General features: G+C 33.1%; 2 protein-coding genes across 3 annotated transcripts; both read left to right on the forward strand.

The window, feature by feature from the left end:
* The first annotated feature begins 15,743 nt into the window (after positions 1 to 15,743).
* LOC139866811 (uncharacterized) lies at positions 15,744 to 17,816 on the forward strand. The gene is made up of 2 exons (XM_071855104.1): positions 15,744 to 17,456; positions 17,580 to 17,816. Exons 1-2 carry the CDS (start codon positions 15,765 to 15,767, stop codon positions 17,592 to 17,594), a joined length of 1,707 nt encoding a protein of 568 aa, XP_071711205.1. The 5' UTR covers positions 15,744 to 15,764; the 3' UTR covers positions 17,595 to 17,816.
* A 4,309-nt stretch (positions 17,817 to 22,125) lies between these two features.
* LOC139866819 (uncharacterized) lies at positions 22,126 to 25,155 on the forward strand. Of its 2 annotated transcripts, XM_071855120.1 has the most exons (3): positions 22,126 to 23,064; positions 23,158 to 24,825; positions 24,950 to 25,155. In XM_071855120.1, the coding sequence occupies exons 1-2, from the start codon at positions 22,521 to 22,523 to the stop codon at positions 24,798 to 24,800; spliced, it is 2,187 nt and encodes a 728-aa protein (XP_071711221.1). In that variant the 5' UTR covers positions 22,126 to 22,520; the 3' UTR covers positions 24,801 to 24,825; positions 24,950 to 25,155. The 2 variants fall into 2 exon arrangements, with proteins under 2 accessions (XP_071711221.1, XP_071711214.1); XM_071855113.1 differs by having other exon boundaries at positions 22,126 to 24,825.
* Positions 25,156 to 25,565: the final 410 nt, after the last annotated feature.

Raw genomic sequence — 25,565 nt, forward strand, 5'->3', positions numbered from 1 at the left:
TTTATCCGCCACTGATTAAAAGTAGAGCACGAAATCCAGAGTGTGATAGAGAACCTAAACAATAATGGAAGGCGGCTTAACTATTGTTTTTTTTATTGCACACGTTTAATTTAAGATTACAAATATAATTATTATAGTATATATATATATTTCTGTAATCAATTAGTGATTTGAATCAAGACAATACACGTTACTGTTATTATTGTTTCTTTTGGGCACTAGTATCACATCACATATTATATATATTATTATATACATATGCATGAAACATTATATCTCTTAATCACAACCATCTACCTGCTAGTGCTCGAACACAACCACACTAAACTTCATTTTCTACTTCCGGCCTACAACTGATTGAAATGGTTCTGTCTTTCTGTTCCAACTAGATCACCACCACCGGCTACCACCTTAACCTCCACCATAAACACCCTCATCATCTTATCACCCCGGTTCCCATTATGTACCCATTAACTATATAAACAACTATAAAAATTATAATTTGAGGATGCAGTGTAAGATGCGTTGGAACCCAGCTGGTTTTCAATCTCAACCTAGTACTTTTGTTGAACTCGATATCTATCTGTTTCTTTCTGTCGAGTGCCAAACCCAAACCGAACATCATTTAAATTGTGGTTGCATACTTCTGCTATACGTATACTTTTTCTTTTTGTCTATACTTCTGTCCCCAAAACCGCCACCATTTTCGCAGCCATAAACCCACCAAAAACACTACCCATCGATGCCACCACTGTTTTGTTATTAAACGAGAACAACCACCATTTGAAACCCTACACCACCGTCTTCATTTACACCTAAACCCGCCACCATTAAACTGCTATACGCTCCTCTATATTCGGTAGGACTGCTGCTACGATTATTATTTTTTTTCTCTTTTCTTCCGGTTGCAGTCGACAAGGACCCCCATAAGGTAATATCGAATTAACCGATGCTGAATATTTTATTCTGTTTTCGTTTGTTTCCAGCCGAACCATGAACCTCCACTTGAATATTCTTTCTTTTCGTTGTTCTTAACCGAGAAACAAGTCATACATATATATATCAATAATCCTTATAGGAGATACCTCACTTCCCAATAATGATAGATAGTGGGTTACATGAGGAGTCTTAATTTACTAAAGTTAAAAGGCATAGAATGCGGAATATTTTTTATCCATGTTTTTCTTTATGATCGACAAAAGCAAATGGCAAGCAACCACTTGTTATACTTTATTAAACCATTCAAGAACTACTTCCTTTTTCTGTTTTAAATAAACGAAACCACTTTTTTTAAAATACCATCGAATTAAATTGAGAGGTTAGCACATGGACCGAAGGTTTTTGTTTTACATTTGAGCCGTTATATTTTTTTTTTTTTTGCATGGGATATCCGTATGATAAGTGGTTACATGGATTAATGGTTGGGTCATATAATTATTTAAGTTGCTGGATAGTACTAGTTTTCTTGCTGGGCCAGAGGATTGGTTATGATATGTCGATTTGGAATTTAGATGGGGAAGAAGAAAACTAAAAATTAATCATACGAGTTATAAATATTTAAGTACTGTTTAAATCAGAAAAACAGTCGACAGAAGGGTGGATAGGAGAGGCGTTCAGTTACCGAGAGGTCGCAGGTTCGATACTAGGCAGGGCACATATTTTTTTAGATATAACAGAATCCTTCTTGAGTTGCTAGTTGGGCAAGTAGTTGCTGTTGGGCTTATGTGTTTTCTAATCAGGCCGAGAGTTAACTGTTATTTATTGGGCCATGATCTTGCCTTGTTAGTTGGACTGCTATGTTTTCTTTGGGCCAAAAAGATTATACAAATGGTAGGATCGTAAGATTGTGGCAGGCATGTATCGTTGGGGAACCAAAAGACTGAGGGTTTCTAATTGATTGGATTAGGAAAATAAAATCAGATAGATGGGTCATATACATTTAATTCGTGAATTAACAGAAAGGCGAGATCGATCGGTGGTTAGGTGTCTTTGGATGGAACGAGTGGTCGCGAGTTCGAATCCTGTCCAAAGAATTTATTTTTGGAAAGCCTTTTGAACCCTTTAAGGTAGTATTCTATTTATTATTATTATTATTGTTATTATTGTTAGTATTAATTATAACTTTTATTATTATTATTATTTCTAATACAAATATTATGTATCATTTATTGTTAATATGATTATAATTACAACTAGGATTTTTATTATATTTAGTATTAACATCATTATCATTAAAAATGATCATTTTTTATTAAAAGTATCATTTTACTAAAACTAACATTATTATTAAAATTATTATGAAAAGTGTCTTTTACTATAAAATTAGTATTATTATTATTAACATTATTATTATTAAAATTAATACTATTATTATAAATATTATCATTACTATTATCATTATTATTATCATTATTAGTATTAGTATTATTAATATATATCAAATAAAGATTTTCTATATAAAATATATTCATGACATAAAACATAACTACATTAATATCAATATTACATATTATACTAAATAATATTTTAATAAGTAATTACTATATTAAAATTCAATCTGATAAGTATTAGTTATATAAAATATATAGATTAAATATAAACCTATCTATATAACATATAATATAACAAGTATATTATTAATAATAATATATAAAATTGTTCTATTACTATTTGGTGTTAATATATATACAAATGATATAGGTTCGTGAATCCGAGGTCAACCCAATAATTGTTCAATGTCGTTATAAGTATTTTTACTACAAAATACAATACGGTGAGTTTCATTTGCCTTTTTACTCTTTATGTTTTTGGGCTGAGAATACATGCAAATGCTTTATTAACTGTTTTACAATACTTATATGCGTGAGTTTCATTTGCCTTTTTACTCATTACATTTTTGGGCTGAGAATACATGCAAATGCTTTATTAACTGTTTTACAATATTTATATGCGTGAGTTTCATTAATCCCTTTTTAAATGCTTTTACAATATATATTTTTGGGACTGAGAATACATGCGCTGCTTTTATAAATGTTTTACGAAATAGACACAAGTAATCGAAACTACATTATATGGTTGAATGATCGAAGTCGAATATGCCCCTTTTTATTAAGTCTGGTAATCTAAGAATTAGGGAACAGACACCCTAATTGACGCGAACTCTAAAGATAGATCTATCGGGCCCAACAAGCCCCATCCAAAGTACCGGATGCTTTAGTACTTCGAAATTTATATCATGTCCGAAGGAGGATCCCGGAATGATGGGGATATTCTTATATGCATATTGTGAATGTCGGTTACCAGGTGTTCAATCCATATGAATGATATTTTTGTCTCTATGCATGGGACGTATGTTTATTTATGAGAAATGAAAATCTTGTGGTCTATTAAAATGATGGAAATGATTATTTATGTTAAACTAATGAACTCACCAACCTTTTGGTTGACACTTGAAAGCATGTTTATTCTCAGGTATGAAAGAAATCTTCCGCTGTGCAATTACTCATTTTAAAGATATTACTTGGAGTCATTCATGACATATTTCAAAAGACGTTGCATTCGAGTCGTTGAGTTCATCAAGATTATTATTAAGTAAATTATATTGGGATATATTATGAAATGGTATGCATGTCTGTCAACTGTCGATGTAAATGAAAGTTTGTCTTTTAAAAACGAATGCAATGTTTGTAAAATGTATCATATAGAGGTCAAATACCTCGCGATGTAATCAACTGTTGGGAATTGTTTATAATCGATATGGACTTCGTCCGGATGGATTAGGACGGGTCCTTTCAAACAACCACCTGTATCATCTTCACAAAACCAACCCAAACCCACACCATCTTCGATCAACCCTCACACTCTCTCCATCTATTTTTCGTGAAACTAAAAACCCACAACCGTCACCACAAATCACTTTCTGTTTCTTCTCCTTAATCGAATACAGCCACCTTCACTCTCAAATGATCACCATCAAACCCTACGTAAATAATCATAAAAACACACATACAAATTGTTGTTTAATGGTTACATTTTTCTTTGTGGTTGACAACTTGGTTACAGAAAAGTATTATATGGCGATTCATCAATTAGCAAGTGGGACTAGGAAACCATTCATGGCCAACCAAGATTGGGCCACAAAAAAAATAACGTTCTTTAATTTCTAAAGTAATGATGATGATATCGATTGGTACTACTATGAACTACTTTTACATATTTTGTTCTTTTCTTTCCTGATGGCCGACAAACCCAAAACCATTAACCCCACTTATGGAATTTTTGATTAAACCTTAAAAGCAAATGATTGGAGCAACCATACCTGCCGTTTACCTCTTCCTATTTATAATTTTCTTTCTACCGAAGCCTGGTGGACTAGGGTATCGTGGGTTGGGCTCGTAATATTTCTTGGGCCGTGAATTGTTGGGTTAAGTATCAAGCCATTGTTGGACTATCTATTAATAGGCCTGTATATCGACACCCTCCTCACAATTGTTCAGCCACGTTCCAATTTTCCTATTACTATTTAGCCTGATTAAAGTCATGATGGAATGATGTATGATGGTTATGATGTTGAAGAAGTATAGGAATATGATGATGATGATGATTTAGATGATGATGATACGCGTATGACGATTATGATTATGTATGAAGTTAAGTATGGTGATGATGATAATGATATGATATAGTTTAGGAAATGATGTTGATGTAGTTCATGATGATGATGATGATGACGAAGTTATAAATTGTGATTATGATTATGATGTATGATTATGAAACGATTATAATTATGATATTGTTATAGGATTATGATGATTAAAGAATGATGATAGTGATAAGATGAATCGTGTGTTTCTGCTTTCGATTGCTATGCTCGAAAACAATAACCATAGAATTTTATTATATGAACCTGCTACTAATCCACGATTCTTACTTCTGGTTCCGGTTTAAAACACAAAACACACCACAGTTGGGCCGTATTATATGTTGCTCATTGGACTTTCTAGTTGGGCTTGAGAAATTGCTATTGGGCCGAAACCACCACATTCTTGTTACAAAGTTTAGATGATGATAATAATTTGATGAAATAGATGATAATATAGATAAAGATATAAGTAATGATGGCGTATGATGATAGATGGAATTGAAGTTAGATGATGATGAAAGTTGTAGAAGAAAAAGTAAACACAAAAATAGTTCAATGGTTTGGATTGTTATCGGGTTAGCGAGACGTCGCGGGTTCAAACCCGGACTTGGGCATTTTTTTACGGACTACTTCTTTGAGGTAGTTTACTTATTACTCTTTATTATTATTATTATTATTATTATTATTATTATTATTATTATTATTATTATTATTATTATTATTATTATTATTATTATTATTATTATTATTATTATTATTATTATTATTATTTTTATTATTATTATTATTATTATTATTATTATTATTATTGTTATCATTTTTAATGTAAGTAGTATTATTATTGAAACTAATTTTTTTTATAAAAATTAACATTTTACTATTAGAACTATCATTATTATTATTATTAGAATTATCATTATTTTTATCATTATTATTTTTATTATCATTTTTATTATTTCTAACACTAATATTATTATTTTTATCATTATTATTATTAATATTATTAATATATCAAATAAAGATTTTCTATATAAAAATATATTATTTACATAAAACATAACTATATTAATATGTTTGTAATAAATATTAATTATCTATTTAATGTATATAAAAATAAATATAGTTAATTTAGTTATTAATGAAACGTACAAGTTACTAAAATAACAATTAATAATAATACCTAAATTTGTTCGATGACCATTATATGTGTTAATATACATATAACTGATATAGGTTCGTGAATCCAAGGCCAACCCTACACGTGTTCAATATCGTCATATGTATTTTTACTACAAAATACAGTATGGTGAGTTTCATTTGCTCCCTTTTTAAATGCGTTTGCAATATATATTTTTGGGACTGAGAATACATACGCTGCTTTATAAATGTTTGACGAAATAGACACAAGTACTTAAAACTACATTCTATGGCTGGATTATTAAACCGAATATGCCCCTTTTTAGTCTGGTAATCTAAGAATTAGGGAACAGACACCCTAATTGATGCGAATCCTAAAGATAGATCTATTGGGCCCAACAAGCCCCATCCAAAGTACCGGATGCTTTAGTACTTCGAATTTATCATGTCCGAAGGGAGTCCCGGAATGATGGGGATATTCTATATGCATCTTGTTAAGGTCGGTTACCAGGTGTTCACCATATGAATGATTTTTATCTCTATGCAGTTTACGAAATGCCTGATATGAGATGATGTTTATGTGAAATGGAAATGAAAATCTTGTGATCTATTAAAATTATGAAATGATTATTTATGATAAACTAATGAACTCACCAACCTTTTGGTTGACACTTGAAAGCATGTTTATTCTCAGGTATGAAAGAAATCTTCCGCTGTGCATTTGTTCATTTCAAGGATATTACTTGGAGTCATTCATGGCATATTTCAAAAGACGTTGCATTCGAGTCATTGAGTTCATCAAGATTATTATTAAGTCAATTATAGTTGGATAGTGGATATTATGAAATGGTATGCATGCTGTCAACTTTCGATGAAATGAAAGTTTGTCTTTTGAAAACGAATGCAATGTTTGTAAAATGTATCATATAGAGGTCACGTACCTCGCGATGTAACAAAATGTAATGTATTCGTCCAGATGGATTAGGACGGTTCCTTTCAGCTGGTATCAGAGCGGTGGTCTTAGCGAACCAGGTCTTGCATTAGTGTGTCTAACTGATAGTTGTTAGGATGCATTAGTGAGTCTGGACTTCGACCGTGTCTGCATGTCAAAAGCTTTTCTTATCATTTCGTGTCAAAAATTACTTGCTTATCATCCTTAAGTCTAGACACGTCTTACTGCCTCTATTGCATAGATAGTGTATAGACAAAGTTCATATCTTAACGTATCTGGTAATTCATATCTTAGCGCATCTGTTACTGTAGACTTGCCAGACATATTCCGTAAATTCATCCGTAATCTATGAAATCTATTGTTCTATAGATATTCTATGTAATTAGAATACCATCCGATAGCCGGGAATCATTTTATGTCGAAAAATCCTCTATTCAATCGTACAAAATGGAATTTGCCACTAGTTCAAGTCTCTCGGATCCCGATATGGAGTATCACTCGAGCTCCGAAAGCAGTGTCACCAGAATGAATCAACCAACCAGCCATCCTTAATTCATCTGATGGGTTCGTAGTCGACTTAATCAATGGAGATGCGAAGAAGACGATCCTTTCCACCAACCAAATTGCCCTCTTGATGAAGAACCTAAAGCACTTACCGGCAAACCTGTCCGAAACACCATTTTCAGCCTCATTTCTAGAGTAGCCCAACACGATTATATTCTATCCACAATTCTAAACCTTATTCATCCGCTCGTTTTGACCGACAATCATCCCGGAATACTGGAAGAAGTCAACGAGCTTCACGCTCGAGTAATCAATTTGGAAAATATGGTGCAAAACTTACCAGCTTCAGCAACATCACCGGCACCAACAGTACCACCAACAACAACATCCGCATTACACGCCTCAACATCACAATCTGTACCTCGAGCAACAACGTCGTACGTACCATAAGATACCAAGGAGTATTAATAAGAATCAACGATGAAGTATTGATTCATAACTTCATTGGAGAACTATTAGACGACGATTATGTAATCTCTAAAGTCTTAGAGATTATTTATTCTAGCTCAAACCGGAAAGCAAATGAGATTAATATCATATTAACTCATTAAATCCATATTACATCTGAAGAAAATATATATGTATATATGTTTTCATAAAGATTGTAATTAAAAATTCTCTTGTACAAACTGTTAATGGTGAAAATATTTTAACGGGAAGGTAATACCCTAGGAATATTTAGATTTCACCTTAATAAATTACACTGTACATTCTTTCAAATCTGATTCAACAGTCATTTACTATCCTACTTACATCCACCGATATACGTATCCATTCACCGCAGAATAACCACTTTCACTCAATTTCATATTTGGATTTTGACCTATCAGAATTCGACAAGTGGCATAATGAAGAAAACATTGGACAAATAAAATTTGTTAGAAACAAACAAATTAACTATGAGAAATTTTGTTAAGAATACACGCTAACAAAATTCTAGCTAACTGTTCCTAGCTAACTGTTAATTCCTTATTGCATTTATTTATCGCAATTTATTTATCGCAATTTTAATTCTCGCAATTTTATTTATTGTCATTTAATTTCTGTTATTTATTTTACGCACTTTAAATATCGGGACACGTATACAAGGTTTTGACATATCATATCGACGCATCTATATATATTATTTAGAATAACCATAGACACTCTATATGTAGTAAGGTTCGAGTTAGCTATACAGGGTTGAGGTTGATTCTAAATAATATATATACTTTGAGTTGTGATCGAGTCTGAGACATGTATACAATGGGTCACGATACGTATTAATTAATTCGAATATTATATATTAAACTACATATGAATTATTGAATTACTAATTGTGGACTACTAACTGTGGACTGTCAACAATGGACAAGTAAAATGAATTAAAATATTGATTATAATATATGAAACTAAACAATTCTTCAAGTTTGCCACTTGATTTCATCTTAAACCTCATTTGTATCTTGACAATTCCAATCTGCGTTCAAACCTTTCATGATTCTTGAAAACACCTCAATCGAGAGGATGAACCAACCGCACTTCATTTACGGAAGAAAAGATTGATGCATATAGTTATGCACCTGAAAACACTCAGAACCTGAGTAAACGTTTAACATGTATCTGTGCTAACTCCTTTGACATTGCTATTACCGAAAATAACATTGCAATTCTTTTTCAATTAGCCAATTTTGTCACAGCTCCAGCAAGTTAACTTCGACTCTTCATTCGAAACAACCTTATTATAACCTTGATATATATGCGTGCTCTTTTATCGTTACCGGGGAATCATTTATATTCCACCACATTAGCAGTAAACTTATCAGTAACTTCATTACTCATTGGCTTTCCGAAGAACCATTATATTTGTTCAATAAAACCCTATCATATACTCATCCGCATCATGTAACGAGAATTGCTATATCAATTACCGGGAATTAGCAATCAGTATTTTGAAATCTCGCAGCATGTCTACATCAACAGTTATATGTATACATATAACCTTTATCTCTTAGAATAATGACCTACCATTCTGAAATTCTGAAAAGCACCCAGCCTATGAATCGATACATTGAACTTTGAAAAAGCTGATGAAACAGTGAAAACTAAAGACTGCCTTAACAGTCAAAAGTTTAATGATAAAGAATGGAGTGTTGGAAACACTCAATGGAAAATTTGTACTGGAAAAATGAATTGAGCAAATCATGAAGGAGACTCTGAACAAATCACAAGGACTAAACTTGTACATAAAGAATTCTGATGATTCTGTTTCTGATGAAATCTTTAACAAATACCTTACTCCTTAACTGCTCTAAATCATCGTGAATGAATTTCTTCACATAATTTGATTTCGAAATTCTAAGATGTCATCGTATATTTCTTTATTAATATCTTCAATATTTCTGAAGATATCTTCATAAATATTCTTGTCTGATATTAACTATCTCTCCGCTCTATATGTATTATATCATAAAAGAAACTGTTTTAGTTTCTAAAATTCTGAAAAATTCGAATTTGAATTATGAATGATTTTGAAGTAGTGTTGGAAATTGATGCATGAGTTAGTATAATATAATGACACTTGATCAACGTGATTATGTTACAGTAAGTCATGCTGAGTTTCTAATGGAACTTGATGATTCACAGATCATAACATCATCATGTGCCATGTTACACAACTCTTGCATTCTAATTGATCTTTAATTATATCAAGAACATATTGCTTGATAGTTCTATCTTTTCTCTTGAATTCTGGTAATTTAACCAATCATGATCGTGCTATTACGATTTCTTTCTCAGAACATTAGTAATGTTCATTTGAAACTTCATACCTACAAATTCTGAACCATTATTCGCTTGACTTAAAGTCGGAAAGAGGAAAACGAAAGTATGGAACTCTAAAATATAAAGGAAATGAAGAGAGTGGATTTATATTGAAATATCAGACAGAGAAATCAAGACAGATCATCGCATTTGACTAAAGAAGAAACTAAATTCCTTAATTACCGAAGAACCAAATCTTATTACGAAGATTTCCTTTAAATCCCTTGAATTTCGGAAATCAACCGTGACTACGTCACAGGTTAAGATGAACTTGCATTTACTCATTTCACTCTTTTGTGATAGCTTCACTCGTACTCTTCACAAAATCATATTGTTTTATCTATATTACTTAATGATGATAAAACTCTAATTTTCAGCACGTATGTGTCATGAAAACATACTTATTGTCTACCATGACCATCCCAATCAAATTTCGGGACGAAATTTCTTTAACGGGTAGGTACTGTGATGACCCGGAAATTTTCGACTAAATTTAAACTTAATCTTTATATGATTTCGGTACGATAAGAAAAGTATGTAATGTTGAGTCTAGAAAAATTTTGGAACGATGTTCGTATATTCAATTGACCTTCGACTGCTCCCGACGATTCACGAACAATTAATTGTAAATAGATATGTGTGTCTATATATATATATATATATATATATATATATATATATATATATATATATATATATATATATATATATATATATATATATATATATATATATATATATATATATACATACATACATATATACATATACATACATATATATATATATACATACATATATATATATATACATACATATATATAATAATTAAAAAAATATATAATTTGAAGTATTATATGTTGTTGTTATTAAAAATTAATAAAATAAAAATAGGATATTACAATAATTATTATTTAAAATATATCTCTATATATATAAATAAAGTATATTAAAAATAAATATTAAATGATTGTAATACTCGTTTGATGTTCTGATTGATATTAAGCAAGTTAAATTCAAACTGATATTTTTTAAAATAAACGGTGATCCGAAAATGAGTTCTATAAATTTTAGGCTTATTAAAGATATATTTAGGAACCATTTGTTGAATTTTAAAAAATTTCATATTTTACTTGGGATTGAGAGTGATTAATTAATGTAAAATTTATTTAATAGTTAATGATCAAATTTTATACCATAATGACCAAAATAAATAAATATAGTTAATTTAAAATTATGGAATTTTTCTGAAAACTTTTATCTATCACTAAATTTACAACGGATTACGATATACTATCCGAATTAGAACTATAGTCACATAATTACAATTCTTTCGATTACTCCTATAATTGAATTGATCTCTAAATTATATTATAATCTTTATTAGATGTACTACTTCTCTCCACTTGTGGTAGGATATTTTTTTTTTTATATAGAATATAGATGATACATGTATCTGATAACACTCACTTGTGATTACTAAACTTTATGTCTATTTTGTTTATTGTTGAAACCCACCATGCTTTACTTTTCAAATCTATTTTCTGGTTCGATAAGCCTAGAACCGAATCCATAGAATAATAATACTACTGCTATGTCATTTTTGTTACAACCGAACCAAACCATCATATCCTCAAAACTCACTTAAATCGCTCACTTACACCCATCAATGATCACCACCCAACCACCACGAAACCTTTGTTACAAAACTATTGCAGCTGCCATGATGTTTCTGTTCTGGTTATGGGCTGAGCGAACCACTAACCATCATCACCACCTTTGTGAACGCCATCACCACCGTAGTACACTACAACCACGACCACTATTAGAAACCACGTAAGTTTTACTGTTTTCGGTCTATGATCACCACCACCATCTATCCTCTCCCTCTCATCGTTACTATCTCTCACGTACGTCTCCTGTTCCTCTTTCTGTTTACGTAGTGAACAACCACCTGTATCATCTTCACAAAACCAACCCAAACCTACACCATCTTCGATCAACCCTCACACTCTCTCCATCTATTTTTCGTGAAACTAAAAACCCACAACTGTCACCACGAATCACTTTCTGTTTCTTCTCTTTAATCGAATACAGCCACCTTCACTCTCAAATGATCACCATCAAACCCTACGTAAATAATCATAAACACACACATACAAATTGTTGTTTAATGGTTACATTTTTCTTTGTGGCTGACAACTTGGTTACAGAAAAGTATTATATGGCGATTCATCAATTAGCAAGTGGGACTAGGAAACCATTCATGGCCAACCAAGATTGGGCCACAAAAAAAACAACGTTCTTTAATTTTTAAAGTAATGATGATGATATTGATTGGTACTGCTATGAACTACTTTTACATATTTTGTTCTTTTCTTTCCTGATGGCCGACAAACCCAAAACCATTAACCCCACTTATGGAATTTTTGATTAAAGCTTAAAAGCAAATGATTGGAGCAACCATACCTGCCGTTTACCTCTTCCTATTTATAATTTTTTTTCTACCGAAGCCTAGTAGACCAGGGTATCGTGGGTTGGGCTCGTAATATTTCTTGGCCCGTGAATTGTTGGGTTAAGTATCAAGCCATTATTGGACTATCTATTAATAGGCCTGTATATCGACACCCTCCTCACAATTGTGCAGCCACGTTCCAATTTTCCTATTACTATTTAGCCTGATTAAAGTCATGATGGAATGATGTATGATGGTTATGATGTTGAAGAAGTATAGGAATATGATGATGATGATGATTTAGATGATGATGATACGCGTATGACGATTATGATTATGTATGAAGTTAAGTACGGTGATGATGATAATGATATGATATAGTTTAGGAAATGATGTTGATGTAGTTCATGATGATGATGACGAAGTTATAAATTATGATTATGATTATGATGTATGATTATGAAACGATTATAATTATGATATTGTTATAGGATTATGATAATTCGAGAATGATGATAGTGATAAGATGAATCGAGTGTTTCTGCTTCCGATTGCTATGCTCGAAAACAATAACCATAGAATTTTATTATATGAACCTGCTACTAATCCACGATTCTTACTTCTGGTTCTGGTTTAAAACACAAAACACACCACAGTTGGGCCGTATTATATGTTGCTCATTGGACTTTCTAGTTGGGCTTGAGAAATTGCTATTGGGCCGAAACCACCACATTTTTGTTACAAAGTTTAGATGATGATAATAATTTGATGAAATAGATGATAATATAGATAAAGATATAAGTAATGATGGCGTATGATGATAGATGGAAATGAAGTTAGATGACGATGAAAGTTGTAGAAGAAAAAGTAAACACAAAAATAGTTCAATGGTTTGGATTGTTATCGGGTTAGCGGGACGTCGCGGGTTCAAACCCGGATTTGGTCATTTTTTTAAGGACTACTTCTTTGAGGTAGTTTACTTATTACTCTTTATTATTATTATTATTATTATTATTATTATTATTATTATTATTATTATTATTATTATTGTTATTGTTATCATTTTTAATGTAAGTAGATTCGTTGACGAAGGAAACGAATGCATATCGTCTTGAAGGCCACCATTTAATTTCAGATATCTCTCCAAATTTACCGAAAACACTTTCAACCATATGTCGTGTACATGTATTTTTGATTCTACCTAGAAACACTCTACGACACCTGTAGAGTTCGAGTTCGTCGGGAAATTACCTCCGGCAGGATGATCAGAGCATTCCACCAGCGCAACAGCTTCAGCAGCGTGAATAGTCGTGAATAGTCTACTCTGGCGAAGGAGGAGTCGTCCCATTGAGAGAGGAACTTGGACAGGCAGGGGACTGAATAATGTTGAATGTGGTCGGAGAAGGGGGAGGTAAGTTGGGGTGATGATTGGAGTTAATATGGGGAGAAATTTGATAGGAAGGATTTGAAGAAATAGTGTCGTTGGTGTTATTGGGGTTGGGAATTTGAGAGAGAAAAACTTTTTTTTGCTTTCTAAGACCATTCTCATTCATTATGACATCAGCGTCACATAAGTTTTCTCTCAATTTCCTTCCCACTTTCTCCTCATCACACACCACATGACATACTCTTTCTCCATCACATAGCCTACAAAATTAATTAAATAAATTAAGATACAAGTGTTTAAGCTAATAATACATTCAAACCAACATGTTCTCTCTCCTCATCCGTCCTCAATTATCCTTGAATATGAAATGTTCCGGGACGAGAGAGGTGAGGGCAAGGGAATGATATGGTCTAACCCAGATAAGGTACCTCCCTACATTTCATTTACTTGGTTGCTCTTTAGCGGATTTAATAAACAAACGAACGATACGATTTTCACTTGGAGATTTTCATGATTTTTATCAGTTTACCTCTGAACTGTTTAAGAAGTTAATGAAATTGTAAATGGATGTTAGTTTAGAGACTACAATCGTGCATTATGTAGAAAGTCAGGAACAATTAATGTAATTACTACATTGTAATAGATACTGATCATTGATATAATTTGATGTAAATTATAGAGACCAATCGACCATTAGTATAATTTACTCTCAAAAATATTGAATGGATCCCACTTTTAAGATGGACCAATGTGGGGGAAAAATAATTCACAGTGAAAATGACGATTATTATTATTACAGTTATAATAATGGTGGTTGTGGGGTGATTAATTTTCCAAGCAACGCACTATTATTAAAATATGGTTAATGTGTTGAAAGTCCAAGTCAATGGAACCAGTAAATACCATTGCATAAAGTATCATCAATCAATATCTACATCTATAACACTAATCCTATATGCAACATTACCTTGTATAAGCAATGAAGTTTTCTCAGAATTTCTCATCATTTTCTCTTGCATAATTTTTCTTTCAAATACATAACAACTTATTATACAAAACAAATATAATAATTAATAGCACTATAAAATTCTTCAATCAAAGTCATGAGTATCTGGCAATAAAATTCCCATACTTTGCTAATAGTACATATCTTGGATCAGTTTTCCTAAATCCCATTTCATCATTTTCTTTGTGTGAGAGGAACCTAAGTATGAGCGAAAACGATCCTTTAAAATACGATAACCTTGTGGATACACTGGAGAGTTACCAAGACATTCCAAGAGATTTGATTAATTCCCTCTCGGAATTCACCCTAACAATATACCGTGCAGATGAGCAAAACAAGTACAGCAAACCAATGCCGTGGATAGGGATATATATCACATTAGCTTCTCTATTTATCATGCTTGCAGTGGTGGCTGATTTATTACATGGTTTAAAAAACAAAAAATTATGGTTTCCGTGTAAATATTTTACACTTAATGCTGCGTCTCTCACAGTGATGGCTGTTGCAATGAAGCTACCTGTCGATCTAACTACTCTAATGCCAGGTAAGAAAGACCAATATGCTAAGCTAGGAAGCATGTCTTTTATGTGCACCATGATGGCTAACATGTTGCCTTCTCTAGCTAACATGGACAACAATGAACTTGTCACAAACATCATAGCTTTAGGTATTCTGGTTATCACTGTCGTTGTGAATCTCTGCATTGAGATAACAACAGGAGTTGTTTCCTGTCATGAAATTAATTACAACAAGCTAAATGGTTATATTTATCTTGCTCAAATTGCTGGCACTAAGATATTAGCAATCATTTATGTGGTTATGCTACTCATGTTGCTGATAATACACACATCTTCGGCTTTAACGGTTGTAAAGTCCAAACAACAATTAGAATCAAAATACCATACAGGTCATGAAACAGCTCTCAAGGACCTAGAGATGCAACAAAAAGGAATATTAACTGTTGAGAAGCTAAAGCATCATCTTAAAAAATACTGGATTATGGCAGGAACTGGAAGCCCTCAATTCATGACAGTTTGCTCTGTTACAACTTCTGCTTCCGGGGTTATATGTGCTTCAACCACCTTCCTACACATTGTTCTTATGATCCTGTCTATTGAATTTATAAGTGGCTGGGACTATGAATCAGATTATAAGTGGTCAACATTTGTAATTCTCATAACACAATTTATCGCAGTCCTACTTGGTACAATTGCACCAGTTTCAAGATGTTTTGTGAACTTGAGCTTTGAGTTTTCCATAGAACACATTTGGAACCATATTAAGGTCTTTAAAGTTGAGAGCTATTGGACTCAGAAGTTGTGTGATTGGAAACAGAGTAGCATACCGTTCTTTGCTAGAAACCGCAAAATCAAGATTATCATTAAGAATCTAAAAATCCTAATTCTCAACTTTTGTATAACATTTCAGAAGATAGCTGTGGTGACTTGCAAAACGATAGCGTTGATACCAACTTTCTTTGTGATTTGTGTCTTATATTGTAAGAAGTGCTTAAAGGCAATATTTAGTTATTCATGTATTGGGTTAGGTAATACGGCTATTCAACAGGGTACAAGCATAGATCTTAGCCATTTTGTTATAAAATATCAAGACGATATGGAGCTTACTACAGCAACATTCAAGAAAATTTTGAACTCCATGGACATCTTAATCAAGAAGGCGGAGAAGCAACAGCCATATAACCTCATGAAGCTACTAGAGAGATCTAAAGGTTTTAAAGGAGTTATAAGTTTTGATAACCATGATGTTCCAGGTTTACTTTCAGAAGCACCCAATAATTGTTGGAGCTTACCCGTGGTAACCTTGACGTGCATCGCCATTTGTCTTCCCAACATCCCAAAAAACAGAGTTGATAGCTTGTTGCAAGGTGTAAGTGAAGGTCTTGTATACGTTAGGCTTGTGGAAGAAGTACTCAATGGTATGGATGAATACGTAGCCATTCAAAGGGCGGCTAAAATGTTGTGGCAAGAAGTTGAAGATTCCCATGAGTGGTTAGGAAACAACCTGCAAAACCTTGCTCCTCGGATGAATACAGTGGGACAAATATTGCAATGGTTCAAATTTACATCCGAAGAAGTGGTGGCTGATGTCACAAGTATGGATATTGAAAGTGCAAATGCAAATGCCATACAAAGGTCTATTTGCGCCAACTCGATATATCGAATCACTGAAACAATGTTGCTTTCATACCACACCGACATTGACCAGGTTCGTGAAGAGGAACTATTTGAGAAATTATCATCATTGATCTCCGACATATTGTCCGCTTGTTTGACCAACTTACCTCAAGTCATATTAATAAAATGCCATGAAAGTGCTATAGAGAAGAGGGAGGCGAGTGTCACTGATGTAGTCAAACTCCTTGGTAAGACTGAAAAGATCATCATCAGCCTTCAAGAACGTGAACTTCCAAACTTGAATCCAGATGAGTTCCCCTTCATTGACAAGTGGCGTGCTAAATTAACGCATAGCCAAATCAGTTCAACCAATGAGGTAAGTTCATTAAGTTTTTCATTGATTTTATCTTCTTTTTGTGTAAAACTATCTCATTTGTTCTTTACACTCTTCTCTTGATTTTATTTGTTACTTGTTAAAATACTTAAACTTGAACTGCAGAATCAATCTATTTGATCATCAAAGGCAACAAGTTCCTCAAAGATCCAGAAAGAGAGGCTCGGCTCAAGAAGTTTGCTCAATGAGCATTAATAACGTATGTTTAAGTTTGGGTTTCTAGTTCATTTGTAATATAGAAAGTCGTTCATGTGGCGTAGGCTTTGTTTCTCATTGTATTTACTCTTGTCTAATATTTTATTTCTTATTATGTGGTGGATTATTATTTATGATAAGACAATATATAGTTTCTAGTGTGATCAAATTGAGGTATGTTTCAATGCATATACTTGTATACTAGCTGATTTAATGTGTCCCTAATGAATTTACACTTTTTTAATCATGAAAAACTCACCCTAAGTTCAAAAAGATTTGTTCAGTATCTCATACCACTCTAAGACCTGGAATTTCAAATGTATCGTAACTGTTAATAAATAAGAACATGTCTGGGAAATATATTACCTTAAAAGTATTCACATTTCTGGCATGTCCTTCTGGAAGAAGATCCTGCATTAGTTACATCTCCTTTTATTTATCACTTCGCTTCCTTTCGTGAGCATAAACTACTAGATTTTTTGGAAAACTTTCGATTAATAAATAACATAACAAAATCTTCAAAAAAAACATAAGCATCTGGATAACTTTGTTTGTTCTGCTACTAAAAATGTTTATTGTTAGTAAATATACTATCCACTTAAATAGATAGGAACAAGAGTTACATTCAAAAACCCTCAACCCCCCTGTTTAAGTTGTTAACTCCTCAAAAAGTAAGAACAATACAAATGCATATATACTAAAAATGAATACATAATCAGCTCTCAACTATATCTGTTTCTTTTTTAGTTTAATTCAAGAATCCAGGAAACAAATTCTTCGAGTAATTGAAACTTTTGAAACCTGGCAATGTTTAGAAACACTTCCATTTTGTCCCTAAAATCTTTCACATCCTCTCTGAGGATAAAAGATCCAGCGCAACCACAATGTTCAGCCAAATGTGCAGCTTTGATTTGCTTGCATTTCAAACAAACCAAATCTTGAAGATGATAAAGGCGTTCTCTCTGGCGTACAATTTGAAGAAGACTCCCAACTAAGGTAAAATAATAAAATAATAACACCTAGCACATAACGGTTGATGAATCTGCAGCTGCTATTTTTTTTTTTTTTTTACTAGTTAACAGAGATGAGAGATGGCTAGTCATAAAGTTTTATTGACAACATTTGGAAGTGTTCAAGGTAACACGAGATCCTGTTATGCTATAATTTTATATTTTTTAATTTTTTATTGATCAAGAATATACTTATATATTATTTTACTTGCAAATCACGTTTGGTAGAGTGAAGGAAAATGAACAGTTTTAAAACTGGATTTTTTTTTTTTTTTTTTTTGAAATAGGGTTTATTTTAACAGATTTTGAAAAAATAGAAATCTGGAAAAAAGTTTTACAAAAATAGTATAACCGGAGTTTCAAACTCCGGTTTGGTTGAATCCGGACTTTGGAAGTCCGGTTTGTGTCCTTTTTGTCCACATGTCACAGTATATTGATTGATTCTGCCACCCGTGCTCAAAACCGGAGTTTGAAACTGTGGGTTTGCAGCTTTTCTAACGTAACAGTGAAACCGGATTTTCAAAATCCGATTTTGCAGTCTGCCCCACCTAGCCAACAATGGGCTGAAACTCTACCTTGTCATGATCAGATTTATTATCTTTTTAGTTTTATTTATAGCACCATTATCTTCAATTCAAAAACAAGATTACAAAGAACACAATTACATATCAAACACATCAAACTGAGTTTTATACGTCAAGAAAATCACCACTTGAAAATTACAAAAAACATTAATCTCACATTCAAAAAATGATTGTAATTCGTCCATTTATGGTTCATTTTGTTTTGGGTGACTAAATTTCTTTTCAAAATGGTTGGCTTACTGGTAATAACACAATATTTAGAAGGAGTTTTATGTTGAACACCAAGATAAACTGTATGCACTTAAACCAAATGGCTTACAATTATGTAGGGGCCGACCAAAGAACACATACATTGAAAATGATCTTGTGGTTTATTTTCAATGGAAATGAATGTAAAAATGAACTTACCGACGATCAAACTTTGGAAACAATTTATTTTTTCTCTTAGAATGATCCAACCTATCAGGCTCATATTGATATTCAGTGTGATCAAGTCTTTCCAACAGCACAAATTTCAGGTTTTATGAATCTTATTAAAACTATGAAAGGTGATCCATCAACATCTCGCAACCAATCAACAGTTGTTGATGAAGAACAACAACAACGAGATGAAGAACAAAATGTAGTAGACTCAGATGATGGTATTTCAACAGCAACTGACGGTACAGTTGATCACTATAGTGTTGAAGACAATGTTTCTAGTGACTCCAAAAATAATTTTCCAATCAATGAAGACGAAGAAGTATCATGGATTCTTTATGATAAAGAGTCCAATTTTATTATAAAAGGAATGATCTTCCAAAACAAAGCCGAACTTATATATGCTGTCCGAGAATGGAATATAAATAATAATAGAGAAATCATTGTTAAAGATAGCAGACCGGGTTATTGGCAAGCAAATTGCAGAACAAGTAGCTCAAATTACAAGGGTCAACAAGAAAGAAGACATTGTTGTTGGACTGTTAGTGGTTCAGTACAAAATAAATACAAGGTATGGAAAATTATTAAATGGAAGGATGAACACAGTTGTTATAGAAAAATCCTGGAAAAAAAACAATCGTTGTTTAACCACTAGCTTGATTGCTAGTGAAATTTCCTATCAAGTGAATAAAGACCTTGCTTTTCCTGTTAAGAACATCCAACCATACATAAAACATATTTGGCATGTGGATGTTAGTTACGCTAAGGCATGGAATTCTAGGCGTATTGCAATCGAACGATTGTATGGAACTTGGGAAAGTAATTTTGCTGAACTACCAAGATATTTAAATGAATTACTTTATACCAATCTTGATAAAATTGTTAAGTTTCAAACTGGACCTACAATTGAAGAAGGTATCGAGACATTCAAATATGTGTTTTGGCATTTGGTCCAGCTATTAAAGCATATCAAAGGTGTAGTCCGATCATTTGCATCGACGACACTCATTTGAAAGGCAGTTACAAGGGTAAGCTGCTTACCGCAGTTGGGAAGAATGCTAACAATCAAATTCCGCATGTTGTCTTCACAATAGTTGATGAAGAAACTAACGATAGTTGGATTTGGTTTTTGGAAATGTTCCAAGCACATGTCGTTGGAAACAGAAAGTTGTGTGTCATCTCTGATCGACATCAAGGTAACCTACATGCGATGGGTGCACAAACATACAGTTGGGAACATATGTACTGTTTGCGCCACATTCGTAGCAACTTAATGACCAAATTTAAAGTTGCAGCGCTCAAACAGTTGTGTTGGACAGCCGGTTCGACATCGAATCAAATACTCTACAAGAATTCCCTCAAAGCAATCAAACGCGCAAGTCGAGAGGCTTGGAATTATTTGCATGAAGCGGATGTAGGAATATAATGTGGAATGTGTATAGGGACAAAGACATGAGTCGTTGGGGTAACACAACGATAAATATTGTTGATTCCCTCAACAATGTATTCAGTCATGCCCGTATGGACGATCAAAGTGTGTATTGAATATACAATTAAATATATGAGAAGTGATCCTCACACACTCCTTTCTATCTATCCACTGGAGCGATTCTAGTATGGGTTGGTGGGTCCGGTCATACTACTAGTTTGAAAAAAAAATATATCAAAGTAACCTTCAACATATAGAACAACATTAAATTTAAATATGTGACTCTCTGTATTATTAGAATTTACGCTCAAAGGGTCCTGAAATTTTTTCTCAAACTAATTATATTTAAATGGAACGGTGATTATTAACCTTCCAAAAACTAGATTCGCCACCATTGTCCACACCAATTATTTCCTCTGTCTCAAAATAATTGTATACCTTACTATTTTGGTTTGTTTCAAAAATATTGTCCCTTACTTTAAATAATTATAAAAAAAACCAATTCATTTTCAATTAAACACTTTTTATAATTGAAAATGTAAACATTTGATATAGAAACAAATATACTAATTACTCTTTGTAATACAAAAAGTTAATCCAGACAATAATTCAATTAAATTAATCACTAGACCCTTCAACAAAACTTGCATATTTTGCCCCAATAAAGCCTTCAGCAAAGACTTACATATTTTAAGTCAATAAACCCCAACTGGAGCTTAATTTTGGTGGTGATTGACTGGTTGAGTGATTAAATTTCCAAGAATATGATGAGAACTTTCAAAGTGTACCCAATGTATTATTATTGCATTATTCGTCAACGTTCTGAAAGTCAACGTCAACGGCACTCCGCACCAGTTATTACGATTATTGCAAATCAATTAACAATATCCACATATATATAACACTTATCTTATTGCATTATTGGTGTTACCTGTTGAAAGTCCAAGACACCCAAGTGGCTACAAATTTATTTTGGTGACTCATACAACTTTAAAGGTTGCATTTCATATGGTTCGTACCAATATCGGAGTGGAAATTACATTTACTTACATATGCAACCACTTTTTTTAAAATGCAATAGTTGGCATCGAATACTCTCATTTACCACGCACACACACGCTTTCGGGCGGAAACCCGAACCATATTACAGGGATCGGAACCTTAAACGATCCCGAGGGGCAGACGGGTCAGACCTAGATCCTGAATATGGTTGGTAAAACCTCTCATGGGACAACCCGGCTTATCGGAATAAATTCCACGGGTATACAACCACTTTTTTTTTTAACTCTCATATTTTTCTCTTGCATTCTTTTTCTTTCAAATATTTAACCATCTATAATACAGCATAATATATATCTTTAGTTTTTCTCAAACTCATTTCATCATTGTCTTTGCAAGGAACCTAATTATGAGTGAAATCACGTATGGAAGGTATCGAGATCTTTTGGATGAACTAGCAAAAACCTTTTCAGTAGATTTGTGGTTTTCATTTAGTGCTTTCAGCACAACAATATACCATGCAGAAGAGCAAAACAAGTACAGCAAACCAATGCCATGGATAGGGATGTATATCGCATTAGCTTCTCTGTTTTGCATACTTGCAATGGTGGCTGATTTATTACATGGTTTAAAAATTAAAAAACTATGGTTCCCGTGTAAATATTTCACACTTAATGCTGCTTCTCTCACAGTGATAGCTGTTGCAATGAAGTTACCTACGGATCTAACTACTGTAATGCCGCGTATTGTAGACCAAACGGTTAAGCTTGGAAGCTTATCTTTTATGTGCACCATGATGGCTAACTTGTTGCCTTCTCTAGCAACCATGGACAACAATGAACTTGTTACAAACATCATAGCTTTAGGTATTCTAGTTATCACTGTGGTTGTCAATGTTTGCATTGAGATAACAACAGGAGCTTTATCCACCCCTGAATCTGAGATCTTCTTGGGTATCATTTTTAAAAATAATACTTTTATTAAAATAGCGGCAATCACTTATGTGGTTATGTTACTCATGTTGCTGATTATACACACATCTTCAGCTTTAACGATTGTGAAGTTCAAACAACTACTAGAATCAAAATACCAAACAGGTCATGAAAAAGCTCTCGGGGACGTAAAGACACAAGAATCAATATTAACTTTTGAGAAGATAAAGCAGCATGTTACAAAGTATTGGATTATGGCAGGAACTGGTAGCCCTCAATTCGTTACAGGTTGCTCTGCCACAAATTCTGCTTCTGGGGTAATATGTGCTTCAAGCACCTTCTTACACATTCTTATTATGATTCCAACTATTACAAATATAAATTACTATGAGTCAGATTATAAGTGGTCAACATATTTAATATTTGTTACACAATCTATCGGAGTCCTACTTGGTACAATTTCACCAGTTTCGAGATGTTTTGCAAACTTGAGCTTTGAGCTTTCCATTAAATGGATATGGAGTCATATTAAGGTCTTTAATGTAGAGAACTACTGGACTGAGAAGTTGTGTGATTGGAAACAGAGTAGCATACCGTTCTTTGCTAGAAACCGCAAAATAAAGATTATCATTAAGAAATTAAAAATACTTATTCTGAAGTTTTGTGTAATATTTCAGAAGACCGTTGTTGTGACATGCAAAACGATAGCGTTGATACCAACTTTATTTGTGATTTGTGTCTTGTATTGTAAACGTTGTAAGAAGTGCTTAAAGGAAATGTTTAGTGATTCAGATATGGTATTAGGTGATGCGGCTAGTCAACAAGGTACAAACTCAGATCTTAGCCATTTTGTTTTAAAGTATCAAGACGATATGGAGCTTACTATGACAACATTCAAGAAGATTTTGAACTCCATGGAGGTCATAATCAAGAAGGCGGAAAAGCAACAACCGTATAACCTTATGAAGCTACTAGAGAGATCTAATGGTTTTCAAGGAGTTGAAAGTTTTGATAACCATGATGTTATAGGTTTACTTATAGAAGAACCCCATAATAGTTGGAGCTTACCCGTAGTAACCTTGACATGCATCGCTATTTCTCTTCCTAACATCCCAAAGAACAGAGTTAAAAGCTTGTTGCAAGGTGTAAGTGAAGGTCTTGTATATGTTAGGCTTGTGGAAAAAGTACTCAACGGTATGGATGAATACGTATGCATTCAAAAAGCGGCTGAAATGTTGTGGATAGAAGTTGAAGATTCACATAAGTGGTTAGGAAACAACCTGCAAAACCTTCCTCGTCAAGTGAATATGGTTGGACAAATATTGCAATGGTTCAAAGATACAGCAAAAAATGTGGTAGATGAGGTAAAAAGTATGGATATTGAAAGCGCAAAAGCTAATTCCAGGCAAAAGTCTATTTGCGCCAACTCTATGTACCGGATAACTGAAAAAATGTTGCTTTCATACCACACCAACATTGACCAGGTTCGTGAAGAGGAACTATTTGAGAAATTATCATCGTTGGTCTCTGACATATTGGCCGCTTGTTTGACCAACTTACCTCAAGTCATAATAACTAAATGCCATGAAAGTGCAATTGAGAAGAGGGAGGCGAGTGTCACTGATGTAGTCAAACTCCTTGGTACGACTGAAAAGATAATCATCGGCCTTCAAGAACGTGAACTTCCAAACTTGAATCTGGACGAATTTCCGTTTATTGACAAGTGGCGTGCTAAATTAATGCATACCTCTCCTTAATAACCAAACCGGTTCAACCAATGAGGTATGTTCTTTAAGTTTTTCATTGCCTATTATTTTCTTTTTGGGTAAAGCTATCTCATTTGTTATTCAAACTCTTCTGTTAATTGTATTTGATACTTGTTAAAATTCTTAAACTTGAACTGCAGAATCAAGCTATTTAATAATCGAAGACAACGAAGTTTTTGAAAGATTTAGAATGAGAGCATTAATAGAGTATGTTAAGTTTGGGTTTCTTCTAGTTAATTTGTAAACTTAGATGGTCGATCTTGTGGCGTAGTCCTTGTTTCTCATCGTATTTACTCTCATGTGGTGGATTATTTTTAATGATAAGACAATATATCGTTTGTTTCAATGCATTTACCGGTATATCTGTATATATTTTCTTTTTCTTTTTACAGCGATTGGGATCACCCGAGGGGGACTAAACCACCTGTTGCGATCATCTCCCGTTTCGACTATGCCGATGCAGCGATAATAACCCCGCCCCCATCACTGCCCGGGAGGAAACCTTGAAACCGATCCAAGGGCACGGCCAAGTAAAACCCCCTCCCCTTTACCCCCCAAACGATATGGGAAATATGTCATGGGTGAATACTTCATGGCAGGGACGGGACAACATCACAACTTCATAGTATATTTGTATATATACTTGCTGATATTATGTGTCCCTAATGAATGTACGTTGTTCTAATTTTGAAATACTCACCCAAGTTCTGAAATATTTGTTTAGTTACATTAGTTACATACCCTTTGATTTCATTT

This window comes from Rutidosis leptorrhynchoides, chromosome 1 (assembly GCF_046630445.1).
Source record: "Rutidosis leptorrhynchoides isolate AG116_Rl617_1_P2 chromosome 1, CSIRO_AGI_Rlap_v1, whole genome shotgun sequence".
Lineage (NCBI taxonomy): Eukaryota > Viridiplantae > Streptophyta > Magnoliopsida > Asterales > Asteraceae > Rutidosis > Rutidosis leptorrhynchoides.